This window comes from Plectropomus leopardus, chromosome 5 (assembly GCF_026936395.1).
Source record: "Plectropomus leopardus strain MGB_pleo_1.0 chromosome 5, ASM2693639v1, whole genome shotgun sequence".
NCBI lineage: Eukaryota > Metazoa > Chordata > Actinopteri > Perciformes > Serranidae > Plectropomus > Plectropomus leopardus.
The window spans coordinates 6,335,222-6,355,377 of record NC_142180.1 but is presented as its reverse complement, the minus strand read 5'-3'; the positions used below and the strand labels follow the sequence as shown (position 1 = coordinate 6,355,377).

At 37.5% G+C, this 20,156-nt stretch overlaps 1 protein-coding gene across 2 annotated transcripts in view; it reads left to right on the top strand.

Annotated features, from left to right (window-relative positions):
* The window catches only part of LOC121963117 (1-phosphatidylinositol 4,5-bisphosphate phosphodiesterase gamma-1-like), a 47,417-nt gene that overhangs the window by 18,611 nt on the left and 8,650 nt on the right, over positions 1-20,156 (top strand). Inside the window, exons 4-26 of one of the 2 annotated variants that reach the window (XM_088077429.1) lie at positions 770-863; positions 2,210-2,257; positions 3,883-3,967; positions 4,117-4,197; positions 6,028-6,062; positions 6,469-6,541; positions 6,622-6,717; positions 6,816-6,934; positions 7,673-7,758; positions 7,876-7,996; positions 8,848-9,016; positions 11,910-12,029; positions 12,112-12,219; positions 12,314-12,498; positions 13,109-13,309; positions 13,418-13,537; positions 13,673-13,856; positions 16,137-16,214; positions 17,436-17,539; positions 17,645-17,741; positions 17,848-17,914; positions 18,955-19,121; positions 19,973-20,069. In XM_088077429.1, coding sequence (XP_087933555.1) covers positions 770-863; positions 2,210-2,257; positions 3,883-3,967; positions 4,117-4,197; positions 6,028-6,062; positions 6,469-6,541; positions 6,622-6,717; positions 6,816-6,934; positions 7,673-7,758; positions 7,876-7,996; positions 8,848-9,016; positions 11,910-12,029; positions 12,112-12,219; positions 12,314-12,498; positions 13,109-13,309; positions 13,418-13,537; positions 13,673-13,856; positions 16,137-16,214; positions 17,436-17,539; positions 17,645-17,741; positions 17,848-17,914; positions 18,955-19,121; positions 19,973-20,069 — 2,535 coding nt within the window. Of the gene's footprint in view, positions 1-769; positions 864-2,209; positions 2,258-3,882; positions 3,968-4,116; positions 4,198-6,027; positions 6,063-6,468; positions 6,542-6,621; positions 6,718-6,815; positions 6,935-7,672; positions 7,759-7,875; positions 7,997-8,847; positions 9,017-11,909; positions 12,030-12,111; positions 12,220-12,313; positions 12,499-13,108; positions 13,310-13,417; positions 13,538-13,672; positions 13,857-16,136; positions 16,215-17,435; positions 17,540-17,644; positions 17,742-17,847; positions 17,915-18,954; positions 19,122-19,972; positions 20,070-20,156 lie in introns of those variants that run through there. The other variant, XM_088077430.1, reaches the window with a different exon arrangement.

The window sequence follows — 20,156 nt, the reverse complement described above, 5'->3', positions numbered from 1 at the left end:
TCCTCTTCTTTCACCAGTTTCATAGCTGTACTGTTTATATGTGTGTGTATATGTGTATGTATGTGTACCCTGAGAAATGACTTGATAGAACTATCAAAGGTCATTGCAGGAGTGAATTTTTTGTGAGGGAATTTTCGTTTGTTTTCTCTTAGCAAACAGCTGAAATCAGCTGAACAATCTTCATTTCTTCAAAGTTAGAAATATTCCTGCACCGTCATTGAAATAAAATATTTAGTCCTCTTGGTCTGAGATAGAGACAGGAATGAGTTTATATGCATTAAAGTCCGAAACGAGGCTGAGACCTTCAAAAAGTGGTCTGGAGACTAAGACTAATCTGGAGTTTTACAATACTGATCTTGTTAACACCTGTCACATATTACAGTCTGGCGCTTTGGTTCAAATTACTCTTCAATTCCGCAGATTATTTTCATCATTCAAATAACATGGTTCAGATCATCTGGAAAAAAAAAAACAGTTTGTCTTATTTCTGACCTGTCTGACCGTCTGACTTTGTTGTCATGATGTTTTAATGTTTCCAGATTTCATGTTTTACTTTGATGACTCATCATAACTCAAAAAAAGTAATGGAAAAATTCTACAAAAAAAGACCCAACTTTCAATAAGTTTGAATAAGAATTAAAATAGGCTTTTAAATAAACATTTATTTCAGCCCCTCATTCCCTAAACTTGAAATCTGACATTTGAATGAGTACAAGTTGCAAAATACTTTTCTGTCTTTCTTGTATCGTCTTTCTTTGTGTCTTTGCAGCCTTCAGCGAGGAGGAGGTCAACATGTGGATCACTGGTCTTAACTGGCTGATGATTGACACTCAGAGAGCACCTGCACCACAGCAGATAGACAGGTGTGTGTCGGTGTTTATGTAGTCATACCTTAAAGGAATACTCCACTGAATATTAAGTCTGTTGATTATCAAACATTCACCTCTGGCAGGCTTGAAAGAGTGATCTCAGTCTGCATCTTGCTCCCTGTACTGAAACTAATCTAATATTTGAGTAGTTGACTGACAGAAAATGAATTGACAACAACTTTGATAAAAGCAGTTCTTTTAAGTATCACTGAGCTATTTATTTGTGTGTATAAATAATTAAAACGTCCCTCCACCCTCTGTATGTGTGATTGAGTGATATCTAATTGCATGAAAAGAAGTAGAGACCTGGACGGCAAAGGGAGGTGCTGGTCGCAGGAAAAGACAAATATTTGTTTTAGGATGAAAATATTTACTCCAGATGAATGTGCGGAGGCAGTTTTGGCTTCTGTGGTGCGAGCGGGAGAACAGAGGGTGGCTGTCGACATAATGCGAGCGGTATATGTTTGGAGATCGTCAGAGGAAATGAAATAGCTAATTTAGTGTGTTTATGACAGTTGTGTAAACTGTAGATTCATCAGTTTTCACTGAGTCTGACAAACAGAGACTCTGTATCCACCTACAATACAGTTCATTTTATAGATCTAGTCATGCTGAATTGAAAAATTTAAATCAGTGATGCGATTAATTCCACAACATTCAAGTTTTTAAGAGGCTGAGTTTTAAAGCATGATACTGCTATCAACGAAATCTAAAAGACCCGAGGAAGACAGTGGTACCAACCAAGTCATGCTAGGAAAGACTCTTTAAAAATTAGGCTAAATTTTAACAATGGAAAAACAGTATGGCCATTTCACAGGGGTTCCTTGACCTCTGATCTCAAGATATCTGAATGAAAATGGATTTTCTGGGTACCACTGAGTCTCCCCTCTACAGACCTGCCCACTTTATGCTAGTTCTATGATATTTTTTGCTGTCATTTAATTCCTAATCAAGACAGTTTATTAAAAATTGCTTCACCTTGTCAATATGGATTTCAAAACTGTTTTCTAATGCAAAATAATGGAATTGAAAACATACGAAATTAACCGTAGAACCGTAGAAATTCTGCAATTAATCACAATTTTAAAACTTAATCATTTGACAGCCCTAGTAATAAGTATACAAACCAAGAACAAACCCTGGGGATATGTATTCTGATTTCTCAGCAAAAATGTATTCAAATTTTCCAGCAGTTAAGTGCATTTCAGTTGTCAGTGATCAGATGCATTTTCCTAAGGAAATATGGTGACTTCCATATTTAATCTCAGTCGGACAGTTTGGTTCCATTAATAATGGCTCTTTAACGCTCATGTTTTCTCTCCCCATCCCTCCCTCTGTAGGTGGCTGAGGAAACAGTTTGAAGCCATGGACAGGAACCACGAGGGCAGGTGGGTTACTCTCCGCAAACATGTTAACACCCAATCAGAGCTTTCACAGCGGCCTGTGATGGATGCTTATTGGCCGGTCGGTCGCAGCAGGTGGAACGTGGAGGTGAAACCAGATCCAGATGTCATCAAAGAGCGCGTTACACTGCCGTCAGGGGTGCGCCCTGACCTTAACCTCCACACACATCCACACCCCGAGGCTCCACACATCACACACAGACACACACACACACACATACATACTCTTTCTGTGTTTGTTTCTCTCACGTACTCGCAGTAATAAGTACAGGCTTCTGTTTGGGTGGAAGCTGCTCCAGGACAAACAGCCTGCCATCGCCTGATAAGGAAGCAGGACGTGATGCGATGGGCTGGGAGAGGGCAACTTCCTGTCTCCTGTGAAAATAGTAACAGTAACAGTAGCCAGACAGAGGGAAGCGGGTGGAGAGATGAATCAGACCTGGCAGTGACGGCGGTCATTGACCCCAAAGGATCCTCTTGAGTGCGTTGACCTGGATTATTTTTCGGTTTCTATCTGCTCGTCTCGCGTCCTTCCTCATTCTGCTTCTGATGGCTGATGATTGCATGTGTTTTGCTAATCAGTGAAAGTGATAATCCATCTGTTGTTTGTCCTAGAAAAAAAGGTGTTCAGGTAAAGAAATCAGCCACTCCACAGAAGCAGCTGCAACAACTTGTGTGCAAATGTACTCTTTTATTGATGAAAACAGTCTAACCACAAGGTCTGTTTATTAGCTGGAGCTTTTCATCATCAACATAGAGAGCGTTTACCCAGCTGTTGTGGAATTGTTATGTTAAATTTCCATTTTTTTAAGCATTTTAAGTAGGGATGCCAAGATCAATTAGCCGATATTTAGTGAAAAACAGTTATTGGGAGATTAAGATGAATGCTTTCTTGTGGTCAATTGTGACGGGGGGAGAAAGTATCCGTACCTCACAACACTGAGATCGCTCCATACTTTGTCCCTTCTTTATGCGTCCTTTGCTTTTTACACAGATGTGTGATTTAAATAGCATGCAGGCATCGCAGAACCAAAAGAGGCAAAACAAGTGTGACTTTTAAGAGGAGAAAGGTAGCGCCTGCACACTTACACCATGCCACACAAGTTTATTTAAGACATTTTGATCCTGCTTGGATCTTTATCAGGTCAAATATTTGGCCTGATGAAGAACCAAGCAGGATTGAAACGTCTTAAATAATAATAATAATAATAATAACAATAATAATGTTAACTTTTTTCATATAGCACATTTTAGAACCAGTTTGCAAAATGCTTTGACAGACAAAACAAAAGCAGAAATGGGAAATATAGGCAATAAAACAACACAAAGCCCAACAGTGAGCACAAGCGAGACGAAATTAAGGTAAATAATACAAATAGACCAAAAGCAATAAAACCACAAATAAAATAAATAAAACATGAATAAAACAAATAAAACAAGTGAAAATAAACAAAAGGAAATATAAAAAAGAAATGAAAAGACAACGTCACATAAAAGCAAGGCTATAAAAATGGGTTGTAGAATCCTGATGGTAATGTCTAAACCAAACGGCGCCATCTCCTGGTCCTTTAATATTCTAATGTGTCTTTCCTCTCTTGTCTCCTCTCCAGCATCACAGTGAAGGATGTGAAAGCTCTCCTGCCTCAGATCAACTACAGAGTTCCCAACATGCGTTTTCTCAAAGACAAGCTGCAGGTCAGAGCTGCATATCTGATAAGTCTGGTCAATTTATGTAAATGCCTTTCACCTGCAACTCCTGTGCTTCTTTGAATGTCCTTTCCTGGATGTTGGGACCACAGCTCTGTCTCAAGTCACACTAACTCTAACTCTCTCTGCTCACACAGGAGGTGGAGGCCAGGAATGACGTGTCCTACCCCAACTTCTCACAGCTCTACAGAACGCTGATGTTTGATGCACAGAAGAGCGTGAGTGTCAGTTTTGGGTTTTGCACACAATCGTACACACTCACAGAGTCGTGGAAGAAGTACTCAAATCCTTTACTTATTTAAAAGCAGCTGTCTCACAACAGAAGAATTCTCCATTACAAGTATCCCACTGAAAAATGCTTAACTTGATGTCTAAGCCAGAGTTAAAGAACCACATAAAAGTGTTGCTGCAAGTTATATTTTGCTGACCACATTTAAATACATGCTTTGTAATTTTTTAAAAATTCAAATGCATTTTCTGTTCTAGTCAGTCTTTGCTCTCTATTTTTGTCCCACAGAACATCAAAATCAAATAGGAGACTCTTGGAAATAGATAAAATTGTTTGACCTCTCACAGGCTTCGAGGCTGCATTCATTTATGTCTAAGTTGCATTTTCTTTGCAGAGTAAAACAGAGCAGACTGGACAGTGAAACTCAATTTGCAGTTAAACTACATTACCGAGCAGCTATGATGTAACTTGATGTAACTGCCGACTTGATGTATGATTTATGCAACTCAAGCAAGTTTCAAGAGTTTGTTGATATTATTATTTTGGAAAGAAACGAATGGAAAACAAGATCTGAAAATCTCAATGGGGCATGGTTAAGTTGGACTTTAAAGGCATACTTCACCCCACAAATGCCTATTCTATAACAAGTACACAAATGAAGTCATGGGGGTCCACTTTAAACTATATTAAAACGTCTGTTTACACACTCTGACACAAAGTTTAAAGTGGACCCCCATGACTTCATTTCATCAAGATTTTTTTTCCATTTATGGATTCTTCTTTCACCATGGATGCATGCAAGAAAAACAATTTCCTTCTGGTATTCAATGTAACAGTGGGTTTGTCATAGATACACAAATAGTCAGCTAGAAGGTTAAGTTTTTAAGTATGTATGATTTGCAGTAAAAAAAAAAAGGAAAATTTGCAAAAACCCAAAAATGGGCAATTTAATAAAATAGTTTGGGGGTTAGATACTAAGATCTATCAAATCTAAAAATTCTCTAAACGTCATATTCTATTGTGGCATCAGACTACAACAACGTGCTGTTTACCCAAATTTAGTTTGGAAATACTGGATACATCAGCAGTATTTTACCATCCTGTCTCATAATTTTTGTACAGTCTGAACCTGCAGCCCAGCCACTAACGTCAGCCAGAGATAGAAAAAAATTCAATTTTTTAGAAATTATTTTTAACACCTATTATCACAAATCACATTTGCCTCAGAGGGCTTTACAGCGCACGACATCCATCTGTCCATGGACCCTCACAGCAACTAAGGATAAACTCCCATCAAAAAACCTTTAACAGGGAAAAAAACATTAGAAGGCGAAGCAGCTTTATTTATATTGGACAGACAGACAGTTCTTACAACAGGGCAATTCAAAGTGCTTCACAGAGCAATGAAATATAAAAACATAGTAAAAGATACACATTTACAATAAAGGAATAAAAATCAATAACTAAATGATTTAAAATAAAAAATCACCATTAAAAATAGCAAAAGTGCAGACAAGAGGTGCAAAGATGAAATGATGATTTAAAATCATGTACAAACCAGAGCAGACAGTGAAGGAAGAGCTCCTGAGGAGGACTCCTTCTTCCAGGATGGACAGATGTCCAATAGTTGTTGTAAAGAACAGTACAATTACAGCAGAGATGGAGTAAAAATAGAAAAGTGAAGCTAATTTACATGCGTTCACACTCCAGTACTGTATTTGAGTACTTCTGCACTCACACCACGCTCACTTTGCTGTTTATGCTTCACCTGGCTCCCTCCCACCTGTCTGTCACCTGGCCCCTCCCCTTCTGTCCCCAGATTATTGAGCAGCTGGAGCTCTCCTTCCCTCTGCGGTGAGTCCCTTCACACCCACCACCTCCTCTTCCTCTGTGTCCACTCCCTCCACTTCACGTCTCTCACTGTTGACCTGTCCATTTTCTCTTTAAAACACACCTAACTTATCAGGACCTTACGGGAGGTTTGGCTTTCAGTAATGTGAAACATTTCCATGTGTTTCTGCTGTTTGAATGTTTTTCTCTCTTTTTTTGTGTTGGCTCATTGTGAGCATTTTCGTAATGATATGGAGCATTAACTTTAAAAGTGGCATAATTACATTTGGTATAGGTGGAGCAGTAAGTTTAGCTGCCAGACAGATATTTGTGTGTTAATGTATGACATCTATTGTTTCATTCAGCTGAACTTTTCTTTAACTTTCCCCCTCTCTGCTGTCTGACATCTTGAAAACCGTTGTGCTTGTAGGAATGTTGACAGACCGGAGCTTTGTCAGATCTCCCTCTACGACTTCCAGAAGTTTTTACAGATGGACCAGAAGGTACTGAGCACAGTCAGCGCCACACACAGAAAATGCTCTCTCAAAAAACTGCTTTGTGCTCACTCCTTTATCCGTCTCAGGAGTCCTGGGCGTCAGATCTGAGTCGTGTCAGAGAGTTCCTCACGGGGTACATGAGGGGCGCACCGCAGCCTGAGCCCATGCTACAGCTTGATGAGGTGAAACATTAGTAACACACAAATGTGCACAAAAGCAAAATAAATTAGATATTTTTTTTCTGCCCGCACGGTCTGATGATGTAACTTTATGTTCCTAGTTCCTCACATTCCTGTTTTCGAAAGAAAACTCTGTGTGTGACCCTCGACTCTCACCTGTTGTTGCTGATGACATGAAAAGGCCGCTGTCTCAGTACTGGATCTCGTCCTCACACAACACGTACGTCTCAACATTTGTGTCTCAAATGTCCCTAAATGTTCATCTGTTTGTCTCAGGAATCCCCATACTGTATGAGAAGACATTGTTGTATTTAAAGGAATACTTAGACCCCCCAAATGACCATTTGTCTATCAATTACTTGCCCCATGTTACACTGATTTCATGAAGGGAACTGCTTTTCTCACATGGCTCAATGGTGGATGAGGAGTCCAAAAAGGAGAAGAATTGAAGTAAAAGGGGCCCTCATATAACAACAGCAAAACTATAACAGAACATCTCATTTCTTTTTTTTGTGATCAAATTTTTATATAGTTTTGTGCAACAATAATAAATCATATATACATAGCTGCAACTCATTCACATGTACCCATATGTTTTTGTGGGCATTGACACTCCAGAAGAAGACTAACCTCCTGTCCAACCTGAAAAAAAGACAAATAATGTCTGATTCTAGCTTTTCAAACATAATTTTGTTGCTTCTCTTGATTTTATATCATGATAAATGCATGTTTCACTTTTCCTTTAACAGTTTTTGTATATACTTATTAAAGATGAAATAACTGAGCTACAGTATTTATTGACAGTGAAAACTATCAGTAATGCACTGAATTGAATGCACTGAAATGAATTTACATTAAAATCTACCTCTCAGTAAATATCAAAAGTCCTTTAATCGTATTATTCTTTTTTTTTAACACCTCTGCTCTTGTGAACTTGTTTCCATGTTCTTGTTCTCAGCTACCTGACAGGTGACCAGTTTTCCAGTGAATCGTCTCTAGAAGCCTACGCTCGCTGCCTCAGGATGGGCTGCCGCTGCATCGAACGTAAGATTCTCTAAATTTGAATTTGGACTCAAAAAGAAAATGGAAATGAAAATATTTGCCTCAAGCAGAGATCCACTGGGCTTTTAACAAATCTGTGTTCTCTGTTTTTTTTGTTAGTGGACTGCTGGGATGGACCTGACGACCTGCCAATCATCTACCATGGCCACACATTGACCTCTAAGATCAAATTCCTGGATGTGCTGCACACCATCAAAGAACACGCCTTCGTCACTTCAGAGTGAGTGGATTACGAGGGCGTTCATTTCAGCATCAGCCTGCTGGTGGAAAATTGAAATCTGTTCAGATTTATTTATTTTTTAATGTTTTGAGAGGGTAGTGATAAGTGTTAACTGGGTTTGTGATGATGCTGATGCTTTCTTAAAAGAACAGTTCATCCAGAAATAAAAATTCAGTCAATGTCTACTCAACCTCATGCCAATGGAAAGTTGGGTGATTTTTTTGGTCCTCAAAACACAGCTGGAAGTTTACAGGGAGAAGATCTTGCACTCAGCTTCCATACACATATTGCAAATGATGACCAGGATTCAAACGTTTAAAAAATACATTATAAAACCACAAAATGTCTCCATACTGCTGTGTCCTGAAGCCCTGACGAGCCAAGTATGGGTGTCGCATTCACGTATATGTTGACTTGCATGAGACCAGTCGATGGCTTCCGGTATCTGCACGCCAGTGTTAACATGCTACCTGGAAGCCTCCCCACAGAGAGAAAGAGAGACTTGTGGCTTTAGCAGCAAGCAACAAGACCTTGTTAGATTTAAAACTACTGTGTGTGAGGGAGGCCTCCAGGTAGCATGTAAGCTCTTGTTGATCTTGTATGAGCGCACATACTTGAACGTGGCCCCTAAATACCAGGAGCTACAGACTACAACAAGGCTAAAGCATTTGCAGAAAGCAGTAATTTGACATGTTACATGGATGTTTTTCAGAAATGTCATCAATAACACCAAGGAGAAAAAACAACTTCTCCATCGGTGGATTTGGAAAAACTCGCAGATTTCTTTCAGACAGAAAAGCAGATTTCTTTAGTCCTTCATAGATTCATCTCCTGCTGTTGTGTCTGTGCAGGTATCCTGTGATCCTGTCCATCGAGGACCACTGCAGTGTAGTCCAACAGAGAAACATGGCCACTCACTTTAAGAAGGTGTTTGGAGATCTGCTGCTCACCAAGCCAATCGATAACAACGCAGAGGAGCTCCCCTCACCGTACCAGCTCCGCAGGAAGATCCTCATCAAGGTACCCTGTCAATCACACGCCGACCTCTGTGGCTGAAGGTTTCAGGCCTGTTTGCACTTTTGACCACAGCCAGCACCACTGACGGGAACGTCAGGGCTAGAGCATGAGATTTAGGGAGGTCACATCTGTGGGTCACCACCACAACCCTCCTTCTATGCAAGGGGTCAAATTGACCCATATCAGTGTTTAATGTCTCTACATTAATGATTGACATCTGTTTTCTTTTCTCTTCTTTTTTTTGCTTCAGGGTAGACTTAATGCTTCATGTCCAAGACATTAAGAGGGACATCCTTGAGATGACAAATTTAGAGGGGAGGCACATGTCAGGGGACAGTTAGAAAGACTTGCAACTTGCAGGCCCACTTTGAGTTGCTCATTTTGGACAATATATCCTTATACAATATATTCTTGGTCGTAAGTCACCTATTCGCATGGGTAAAGCCCCTCCACACTAAAAAAGTGCAGGCTTTGTGTCGTGTGCAAAGACTCGAGCACATGGTCAAGACTGGAGACATGACACCAAAAAAGGCATAAAGAAGAACTTTTGCAGTAGTAAAATTGATGTACTGTTAAATAAACAATGTTGAATAATAAAACTATGAGATAAAATAGTGTTTAAGTGATTTGGGGGGAAATGAATGAAGGATTAAAAGTAAAAGTGTCCATGCAAAAAGGTTTAAATACATTTATAAATAAAAAATAATTAAAATAATTAAAAGGGAAAGCAGGAATACTTCATACATACTCAGTCATTCATTCAAGCATTTATTTAGGACTTGGGGAATCAACTGAGAGAGACCCTCATTTTCAATTATGCTGACCATGAGCAAAGACATTTAAAACATTTAACTGATACTTTTATTTAACCACAATTCAGTAAAAACAAGGATACCAGGCTCAGACTGAGATATTAAAACACTTACGTGGTCCATTTTATTTTTTGTAACAAGCCAGTCGTTAGGCCTGGTCATCTGAGGCTTCAGCCCTGAATGTTTTAGGAATTTAATAGTGTGTAATTTCTTGCATGAGTTACAGCCGTCTAATGCAGCCCTCAAAAACACAAGTGTCATTCAGCTCTCATTGAAGCAGTGCATTTTGTGATCGCGTGCTTAGAGAGCGGTACTCACTTCAATGTTGCAGCTCGTAAAGGTGGAGCTTCTTTTAAATGCGTTATATACTGCCGGCTATTTTAATCTATGATTATACATTGTTTTTGATGAGTTCAGTATACTCTGTATTAAATTTTGAATGCAACGATAGAGTAAAAAGAATAATATTTTCCAGTGAGATGTAGAGGAATATTATTACGTAGCTCAAAATAAACACTTAAGAACAAGCACTTCAAAATCATTTTAAGGGTAGCAGTTGCAATATTTTTAACATTACAAGTCATAATTTATCTGAAAAAAACAAAACGGTTTTTAACAGTAAATATGATGCCAGAGTGCATATAAAAAGCATTAAAATAGAATTTGTTCATTAAAAAAATTCCTAGGGTAGGACCCCTCTATAGAGTTCTGGGCTAAGCCCCCGATGTTCTCATATCCTAGAAACGCCCCTATAATAAGCTTCTTAGATTTAAATGCATCAAGCCCAAGCCTTTTCTCAGCTTAAAAGAATGCAGAGCAGGTTTGCAGAGAGACAGCAGCCGAGCGCAACGTTCGATGGCGCGGGCTCAGCGAGGGGAGGGGGCCGGAAATAAAGATGGACTTTATGCATTTTTTATTTATTATTAATTTATAATAGATCCATGATTTTTTTTTGATATTGTTAAAAAGATGGTTAAAATCCTATTTTAAAACACGGACAGACACTAGACTGCTGCTTGGTGGGTCATTTGTGTGAACTACAACATTGAGGACATACGGGTGTTTGCACAGCAGGATCTGTTGGATGATGTCACCAAGTTTGGCACCTTTTATGCAATGAGTTAACAGCACTTTTAGAGGTAATATATCTCAAGACAACAACAGTCAGATATATAGAAGTGTGCAGTGGAGGCTTGGTGTCAGAAGAAGAGTTAACAAGACAGAAATTCACAAACTAAATCTTATGAACAACTGAGATCAGCCACAAATTACAGCGTTAACTGCCAAAGTAAATATCACAGCACCATCTCACAAGTCATAGAAATTACATGAATAACATAACATGACATAAATGAATGAATAAATAATAAATAAATGAATAAATAACCTTTTGAAACCTGGAGTGACGTCACTTTCCAAAAGACTTTTCCATGAGCAAATTGGTACAATTTTTTTTAAAAACATGGGAAAATGCAATGAGAAAAAATGTACAAAATGTTCCACAATTTGCATGAGTAGACTTTGAAAATTAGTTTTCAAAAAACAATGGAAAAAAGAAATAAAAAGTTAGCTAAAAACTTATAATGATCAAAATTACATATTTAAAGTTATGTTCTAAATTTATTGTGATTGATGATTAAAGCACTTTTTACAAGTGATTTTACTTTTTTTAGTCCCATTTTTTTCTTTCTGTTCCTTTTCTTATTTTTTGCTACTTTTCAGGTTTTTTTCTTGTACTTTTCACTTTTTTTTTCGCTATTTTGTGGGTCTTCTGCCATTGCTCATTGCCTTACTCCAATGTTTTTGAAAGTAATTAAGCCAATTTGTTCAGGTTTCAAAGGGTTCATATGCAGTCGGGCATCATTTACTTTACTGTTAAACATATACCAATACTGTCTCTGTGGTTGTCTGAACATTGATGTAAACTTTTCTCCAACCTGTTTCTCTTTGCAGGACACAAACAAAGGAAGCACGCGGTATAAAGAATGAATAAGAGTCTTTTTAGTTTAGGGCTTAATAGTTGCATGCATGCAGTAAAATGCTCCCGTATTGAACAGTTTGTTTCTTTCATCACTGTGTTACAGCACAAGAAACTGGTGGAGGGCACGCTTTATGAGGAGGTGACATCAGCCAGCTACTCCGAAAACGACATCAGCAACTCTCTGAAGAACGGCATCCTTTACCTGGAGGACCCCATCGACCACGTGAGTGTGTCCAAACGCTGAGGCATCAAACACACAGGCAGTGTAGCGCGTTACTAAAATGTGTCTTTTGTGTGATTTACAGACGTGGACTCCACATTATTTTGTCCTGACCAGTAACAAGATTTACTACTCAGAGGAGACGTCTCACTACCAGACAGCTGATGAAGAGGAGGAAGATGAAGGAAAAGATGTAGGGAGATGATTAAAAATAAAACGGGAAGTATTATCAGGTAAAGATGATGCTGAGTTTTTATTTTTTCCTTGTCTTTCCTGTAATCGCCCAGGAGTGTAACAACAACGATCAGCACTGTGCTGAGCGCTGGTTTCATGGGAAGCTGGGCGGAGGGCGTGATGGTCGACAGGTGGCTGAGAAGCTCCTGCAGGAGTACTGCGAGGGCGGGGCTAAAGATGGCACCTTCCTGGTCCGGGAGAGTGAGACGTTTGTTGGAGACTACACCCTCTCGTTCTGGTCAGTTACACCACACAGTTTCCTCTTTCTTCTTTGTTTTTCAGTGGAGGAGAGAAAAGAGAGAAACAAGAATTAGAGCAGTGGATCCCAACCTTTTTCCTTAACCCTTTGAGCCCTGATCAAATTAGATTTCTTCTGTAAACACAGAGAGAAGGTAACGAGCAACTTAAGAAATGACACAAAAAGTTGGGAAAATTAAAAATGATTAAAAACTTAGAAAATTAGCAAAAAGTTAAAAAAACAAAAAAACAAAAAGCAAAACAAAACAAAGGAACAATGAAATTACCTGAAAGTTTTAAAAATACAAATAATATATATGAATATATTAATCATAAATATAGTTTTCTTGACATTTTCTCAATTAAAATTAAAATTATAAAAATGTTTTTTTTCTAATTTTCTTAATATGTTTTAGCAGTTTCTTGCTTATTGCTTATTGCTAAACAACAAAAAAAACACTTTTCTCAAGGTTCAAAAGTTTAAATGAAGTGAAAGGTGTTTGAATGCTGCACAAGAAAACTAATGCTGTCAGATTCTTCTTCTAATCATTAATATTATTATTAGGACAGATTATCATTGCCAGTCACACTATCTGTCTGTCGTCCTCCAGGCGCTCCGGTCGAGTCCAGCACTGCAGGATTCATTCACGTCAGGAGTCCGGCTCCACCCGCTTCTACCTGACTGATAACCTGGTGTTTGAAAGCTTGTACCGCCTCATCTGCCACTACAGAGACACTCCTCTGCGCTGCAACGAGTTTGAGATGAGGCTGGGCAGCCCTGTGCCTCAGCCCAACGCACACGAGAGCAGAGAGTGAGTGATCGGTGTCTGCAGAGGTGGCACACTTCTCTTTTGATTTGTATGAAACTGGAGGTCAAAACATGAATCAAGCACTGAATAAAGTAGTATTATGTTCTCTAGGTGGTTCCACTCCAGTCTGTCTCGCGTTCAGGCTGAACACATGCTGATGCGTGTCCCCAGAGACGGAGCTTTCTTGGTGCGAAAACGCAGCGAACACAACTCCTACGCCATCTCCTTCAGGTAGAAAACCAGCACACACTGAGGGACAATCACAAGATGACAGCATTCACTTATCTGGTCTGAGAGTTTCTGTTTTAAAAGCACCACAGAGAAAATAGTTCTGTGCCTACTTTTCTTTCTCTGTGCATCTTGCAGAGCGGAGGGGAAGATCAAACACTGTCGTATCCAGCAGGAAGGCCGTCTCTTCATGTTGGGCAGTTCAGCAGAGTTTGAGAGTCTGGTCGACCTCGTGAGCCACTATGAGAAACATCCTCTGTACCGCAAGATGAGGCTCCGCTACCCCATCAACGAGGACACTCTGGACCGCATGGGCACTACGGTGAGTCACACACTGCTCCACAATCACATATTACCAGTTCACGTCACTGCTGTCACTTTCACACAGCATCCGGTGGTTTTCACTTATTTCAATACTATGAGGCAGTCAGCTAACTTGACTTGAAATCTGGTTTTATTGTTGGCGTTAAGGGCAGCAAGTAATAGCTTATATTCAACCCTTAGGGCCAACGTTAATATTACACACTAGTGTATTGCTCAGTGCACTAAATACGCTTTTATACGCTTACTAAATCAAGCTTTAAATAATACTACATATTAATACTATTTCCTACCTTTATTGAGTTAATTGTTCAGTCAACACCAGTCCTAATCATAAATATAAGATATTCATTAATTTTCAGAATTTTAACCCTTTAAATGGCAGGTTTTGTCATGATGCCTTTATGTTTTTAGATCACAGCCTGGGATATGTCAATAATTTGCAGCAACATTAATTGTGACAGTACACTCAGTGGAAATAGCATGTATTCTCTCCATATGCCAAATATGGTAAAAGAATGACGTCGTCTGGTGGGAAATAATTAAAAAAAGGGCAAAAGCCTAGAATGACACCCAAAAATAATACTGTGCATGTTTTTCTGCTTCGATGGCTGTGGGATCAAAAATGTCAGTTTAAATGGCTTTCAGTGTTGCTTTTTTTCACCTAACAGTCTGAATGTAACAACTTTGTTTGCACAGTGTATTTTAAACCTATTGTAAGAGCTCTGTTGGAAGTTCCAATATAATAAATACAAAATCTTCCCAAAATGTATGCCATATGCATGAACACAGCCAAAATGATCAAAAAATTAAGGGTGAAAAGCGTGTAAAATGTGTCAAACAGTCCAGGGTTAATACAAATTGATGGATTTATGGTTTTATTTTTTTATTTTTTTATCAACTGGTCAATTTAAAAGAAAGAAATAAATTAAAATCAACAACTATATTGATAATTGATTATCATTTCGGTCATTTTTTAAATTAAAAATGTCAAACATTTTCTGTTCGTAGCTTCCTAAACATGAGAATTTGCTGCTTTGCATTGTAATTTATGCCAGTAAATGAAGAGTCTTCAGATTTTGGACATTCTGTTGAAAAAATGAAGCCTTTTGAAGACATCACTTGGGGCTCTGGCAAATTGTAATTAGCGTTTTTTCATCAATTTTTTTCACATTTAATAGACTAAACAATAATAATCAATAATCGAATAATAAAAATAACTGTTAGCTGTAGCCCTAAATATCTGTCAAGCCCTGAAATAATAATCATCGTATTTTTCTAAAGTCCAAAGCAGCCTCTGCAAATTAGCTGTTTTTGTTCAACCAGTGAATGTTTGGCCTATTTGCTCTAAAAAATGCATAATGAATTATTTATCTTGTTGTTGATTGATTTTGTGGGTTTTTCAAAATCAATCTGTGCCTTAAAATGAATTCTGAGGCATTTATAATTTTGCAGAGATTAAAATCTTACGTTTTCATTGTGATGGCTAATATTATTCAAATGTTTTGTTTTCTGAAAGGTCTTTTATTTTTTATTTATAATAATAAAAAATAGCAATAATAGCTATTTATATATATATATAAATATATATATATATATATATATATATATATATATATATATATATATATATATATATATATATACATATATACATATACATACATACATATACACACACACACACACACACACACACACACACATATATATATATATGACCTCTCACACAAGAAAGTGCTTTACAATAAGGGCATCATAATCACTGAGTGCTTCACATAAATGAACAGAAAACTGGACAACAGTTCAATATAAAAAGATATTTAAAACAATAAGAAGACATAATAGCTCAATATTAGCAAATCCATAAATCTTAATATAACGAACACAACCATTAATTATAAAATCAAATAAGATACATTTTAAAAATCCTGCAGCTGTGACGTGTAAAAAGCAAGAATTTCAGACTTGTTTTGGGAAAGTCAGAGTTAGTTAAATGCGTAAGTGTAAAAATAAGTTTTCAGTATTCTTTTAAAAATAATTAGCAGTATTTCTCTGTGAAATGCAAAAAATGGAAACCAGTGGCTGACTGGAAAGTAGAAAATGTGAAACATTACAGGAATATGATGTATATAGCTGTAAACCTTACCTGCCCCTCAAAAATGTTCTGACTGGTAGACAAATGCTCTTGTATTATGTGTATTCAGAACCATTTCAGCGTTATAGGTTTAATAGCATCAGTAATCACTGAAGTAAGTATTATTTGTTGTTTGTTTGTCAGGAGCTGGACTACGGAGCGCTGTATGAGGTCCGCACTCCTCATTTCTACGTAGAAGCTAATAAGATGCCCACAGCACGGGTAAGTGAGACTGATTGTACTCTGGACATCCAGTTTAATCAGTGCATGATTAGTCAATCATAATATCATTTAGTAAACGATTAGCAGGTTTGATTACTCTCAGAGCTAATATGGGTAGACTTTTTTTTATAACCATCAGCAGTAAAAAGCACACAACCCATAGGTACAGTAAATATTTACGTCCTTTTCAACATTGTATTCTGAAAGAAGTTGCTAATGAGATTAACCCTTTGAATGAATTGTTTTGCTGTATTTAGACTCCTCTCAAAAGCATTTAAACTTCTGAAACTTGAGCCAGTTTGATTTCTTTCAGCAACATAGGGGGAAAGGCAAACTGCAATTTGGCAAGAAATGTCCTACAAAATGCAAAAAAAAAAAAAAATGTTCAAGGTGAAAAAAAGAGAGATAGAAAATCATCCAAAAAATAAGGAAATATATAAAAAAAACTATAGTTCTAATTATTATAATTCTTTAATAAACTTTCTTTTTTCTTTGTTTTTGTTTTTTTTCCTTTCTGTTTTTTTCTTTTATTTCCTAGATAATTTTCTTGTTTTTATTCATTTTTGGGTAATTTCTCGTTGAGATGCTCATTGCCTCTTACTATGTTTTTAAATGAGATCAAGCTAATTTTCTCAGGTTTTAAAGGGTTAAAGGATTATTAATAAAATTACTTATACTAAAGAAAAAAGTTAAGTTTCGCTGCTCTAAGACAGTCTTGTGTCTCCAGTTTTTGTGCTTTCAGATTAGTTAAAAGGACACAAAAATGAGGCAAGATACACGAGGAAGAAAGGGACAAAATCAGTTTTAAATGAGTAAAAATTAGTTTAAAAATACCTAAAAAAAAATGAGGAAAATGTACAGAAAACTATATTTTTAATAATAATAAATTTATATTTAAAATAATGTTACAGAAAAAAATACAATATATTAAATAAATAACATTTTTCAGCACTTTCTAGGCCATATTTTCAGCCATTTTCTTTCTCATAACTTTTTTGCTTTTTTTTTTTTGCTTATTACTGAACCATGTCTTGTTGAGTTGAAGTTGCCCTCTCACCATGTTTTACAGAAGAATCAAACCAATGTGCTCAGCTTTCAAATCACCTCAAGTCTCTATGTATTGAATTTTAATCCTCCTGATTTTGGCGCCCCCAGTGGTCATATGTAAAACTACATGGTAGCAGACAGACTGATGGTGTCTCTTGCTGGTGTGTGTTTCAGTGTACGGTCAAAGCTCTGTACGACTATCGCGCTCAGAGGGAAGACGAGCTCTGCTTCCCCAAACAGGCGCTCATCGTCAATGTGGATAAGCAGGAGGGCGGCTGGTGAGTGACGGCCAGCGGACCTCCTAACTTCCTGTGTGTCTGTTACACCGCATTGTCTCCTCCACACCGAGAACAGCTTGTCATGAACCTGTGTTGTGTGTTTAGGTGGCGAGGTGACTACGGAGGAAAGAAACAGCTGTGGTTTCCTGCAAACTACGTGGAGGAGGTTCCCAGTTCTCCCACCAGAGAGCTGGACGAGGCAGTGAGTTCAGACTCTTACACGAAGCTTTAGAAATTCAGATGATCAATTTACTCTTCCAATCATAATCAGTCATCATCTTTTAATCTTTTTACTTGTGTTGTGTCAGTCCACAGAGAACAGTCCTCTTGGAACATTCCTCAAGGGCTTCATTGACATGCCCACCTGCCACGTTGGTGAGTCCCATAAACACAGTATTTTGAGTCAGGTGATTAGGGAGGGACTCATCAGATTTCCTCTGAAACTATGTTTTTACACTTTTTAAATTTACTTAAAAGTCTGATGTAAAGAATTTGAATCAGTTCAACCTAGAAATCCTACCAAAAACAGCAAACTGTGTAAAAGCAAATAGAAAGTCTCTTTCAATTCTCGCAACTGTAAAACAATCTATAAAAAGTCAAGAAAATAATTAAAATGAATGACATTGATAAGTTAAAATAATTCATACAGTTCACTAAACAGTGAAATGACACAGTCACGTGATGCCCTGAGGTCCCAAAAAGACTTTTTTCCATTGACAGTGCCAGTCATCCTGGGATTATCTGAGTTATTTCCTATGAGGTAGTTGAACCATTTTGGTTTCATGTGCCTCTGAGCAACTTCAAGGAAGAAACGGAGTCCTACATTCAACAATACTGTATATCCAGTTCATCCATGGTCAGATTGTAAAGATAAATCTGAGGGGTCAAGAGATGTTAGTTATAGTTTAAGAGAAAGCATAAAACAACAGTAGTATTTAAAAATAACAGACATTTATTTCAAATTGTATAAATACTCTTTCACATTTAGTCAGTACACTGCAATTTCCCGAATATTCTTAATCTTAATCCAACCATCTTCTTGACCTTCAATGTACTTGCTGGTATATTTCGCTTTCAGAAGACACTTAGTCACATTTTTTCCCTGTATTTACAAATTCTACCTATATTAAAAAAAACACAAACTAGCAACTTTATTTGTAACTGTAGTTCATGAAATCATTTAGTATTTTAGTAGTTTACAGTCATTTAGAGATTTTATAATATTGAGATATATATCGTGTATAGTGATATATCTTAAAAATAGTGTAATGATATTTTAAAGCCCAGCCCTATCAGCAAATGGGCTTAACACTGCCATATAATTATTCAATACTCTAACTGTCAAAAACAGCTGCCTCCTCACACCAAACTCTCCTTGACACTTCACCTCCTCTCCCCTCCATCTATCTCTCCAGTGGTGCACAAAGATGGGAAGAACTCGCGGCCTTACGTGTTCACCATCCACTCCCAGCAGCTGACTTCCCACCCGGTGCAGACCCTGGACGCGGCAGCTGACAGTCTGGAGGACCTGACCAGCTGGGTCAGCAAGATCAGAGAGGCCACACAGAACGCCGATGCACGGGTCAGTGTCACTGAAGTTTTACAAACAAAATCACAGGGTTTCATTTCCTAATGGCAAAACTCTGACTTTAAAACTTCCAAATATTGGTTATAAACAAATCTAAAGATTAATTTCACATTGAATTCTAACAAAGTTTTGAACAAATGCTAAAAATTTAAACGCCTTTTCATGACTGTAGTGCTCAAACTTAGTTGTTAGAGAAGTCAGTCTGAAGTGAATTGAATGTGAAATATGATTACATGAATACAATGTGAATACACTTAATAGTATTGAAAGGAAATCAGTTTATTATTTCACAGAAAGACAGTACATTCCTTTCTGACAGGAAATCACTGAATCCTCTGAGACCTGAGTCAACATCATTTTTCTTGTGCTGCATTCAGACAACTTTCAAAAACTTGTTAGATTTCTTTTGAAAACACAGGGAAAAAGGCAACAGGGGAAAAAAAGGGACAAGAAAATCACCCCAAAAATGTTTTATTAGGGGGATTATTAGAAAATTATCATAAAAAATAAGGGAAAATGTCCAGAAAACTATATTAATATAATAATTCTATATTCAAGATTATGTTACAGAAAACCATATAATTATATATATAAAATAAATATGTTTGTTTGTTTTTTAATTTTCAGTCCTGTTTTTACATCATTTTCTTATACGTTGCCTTCTCACGTTTTTGAAAGAAAGCAAACCATTTGCTCAGGTTTTAAAGGGTTCAAATGAAATATTTGTCAGTATCATTAATTTTGAATATAAAAAGGGTTTAAATGTGCCGCAAGTCATCCATCAGCCCCTTGTCTGGCAGATTATTTGACTCAATGGTATGGTTGGCTTGTGTCCATGGTAACAGATGCAGGAGGAGAAGCAGATGGAGAGGAGGAAGAAGATTGCAGTGGAGCTGTCTGAGCTCGTGGTCTACTGCAGACCTGTCCCCTTCAACGAAGACAGTAAGGATCAACCTGTTTTGTCTTCTACTCTCACCTCACTGTTTAACCATTATTGTGTGTAACTTTTTGCTTTGCTGCCACTTCCAG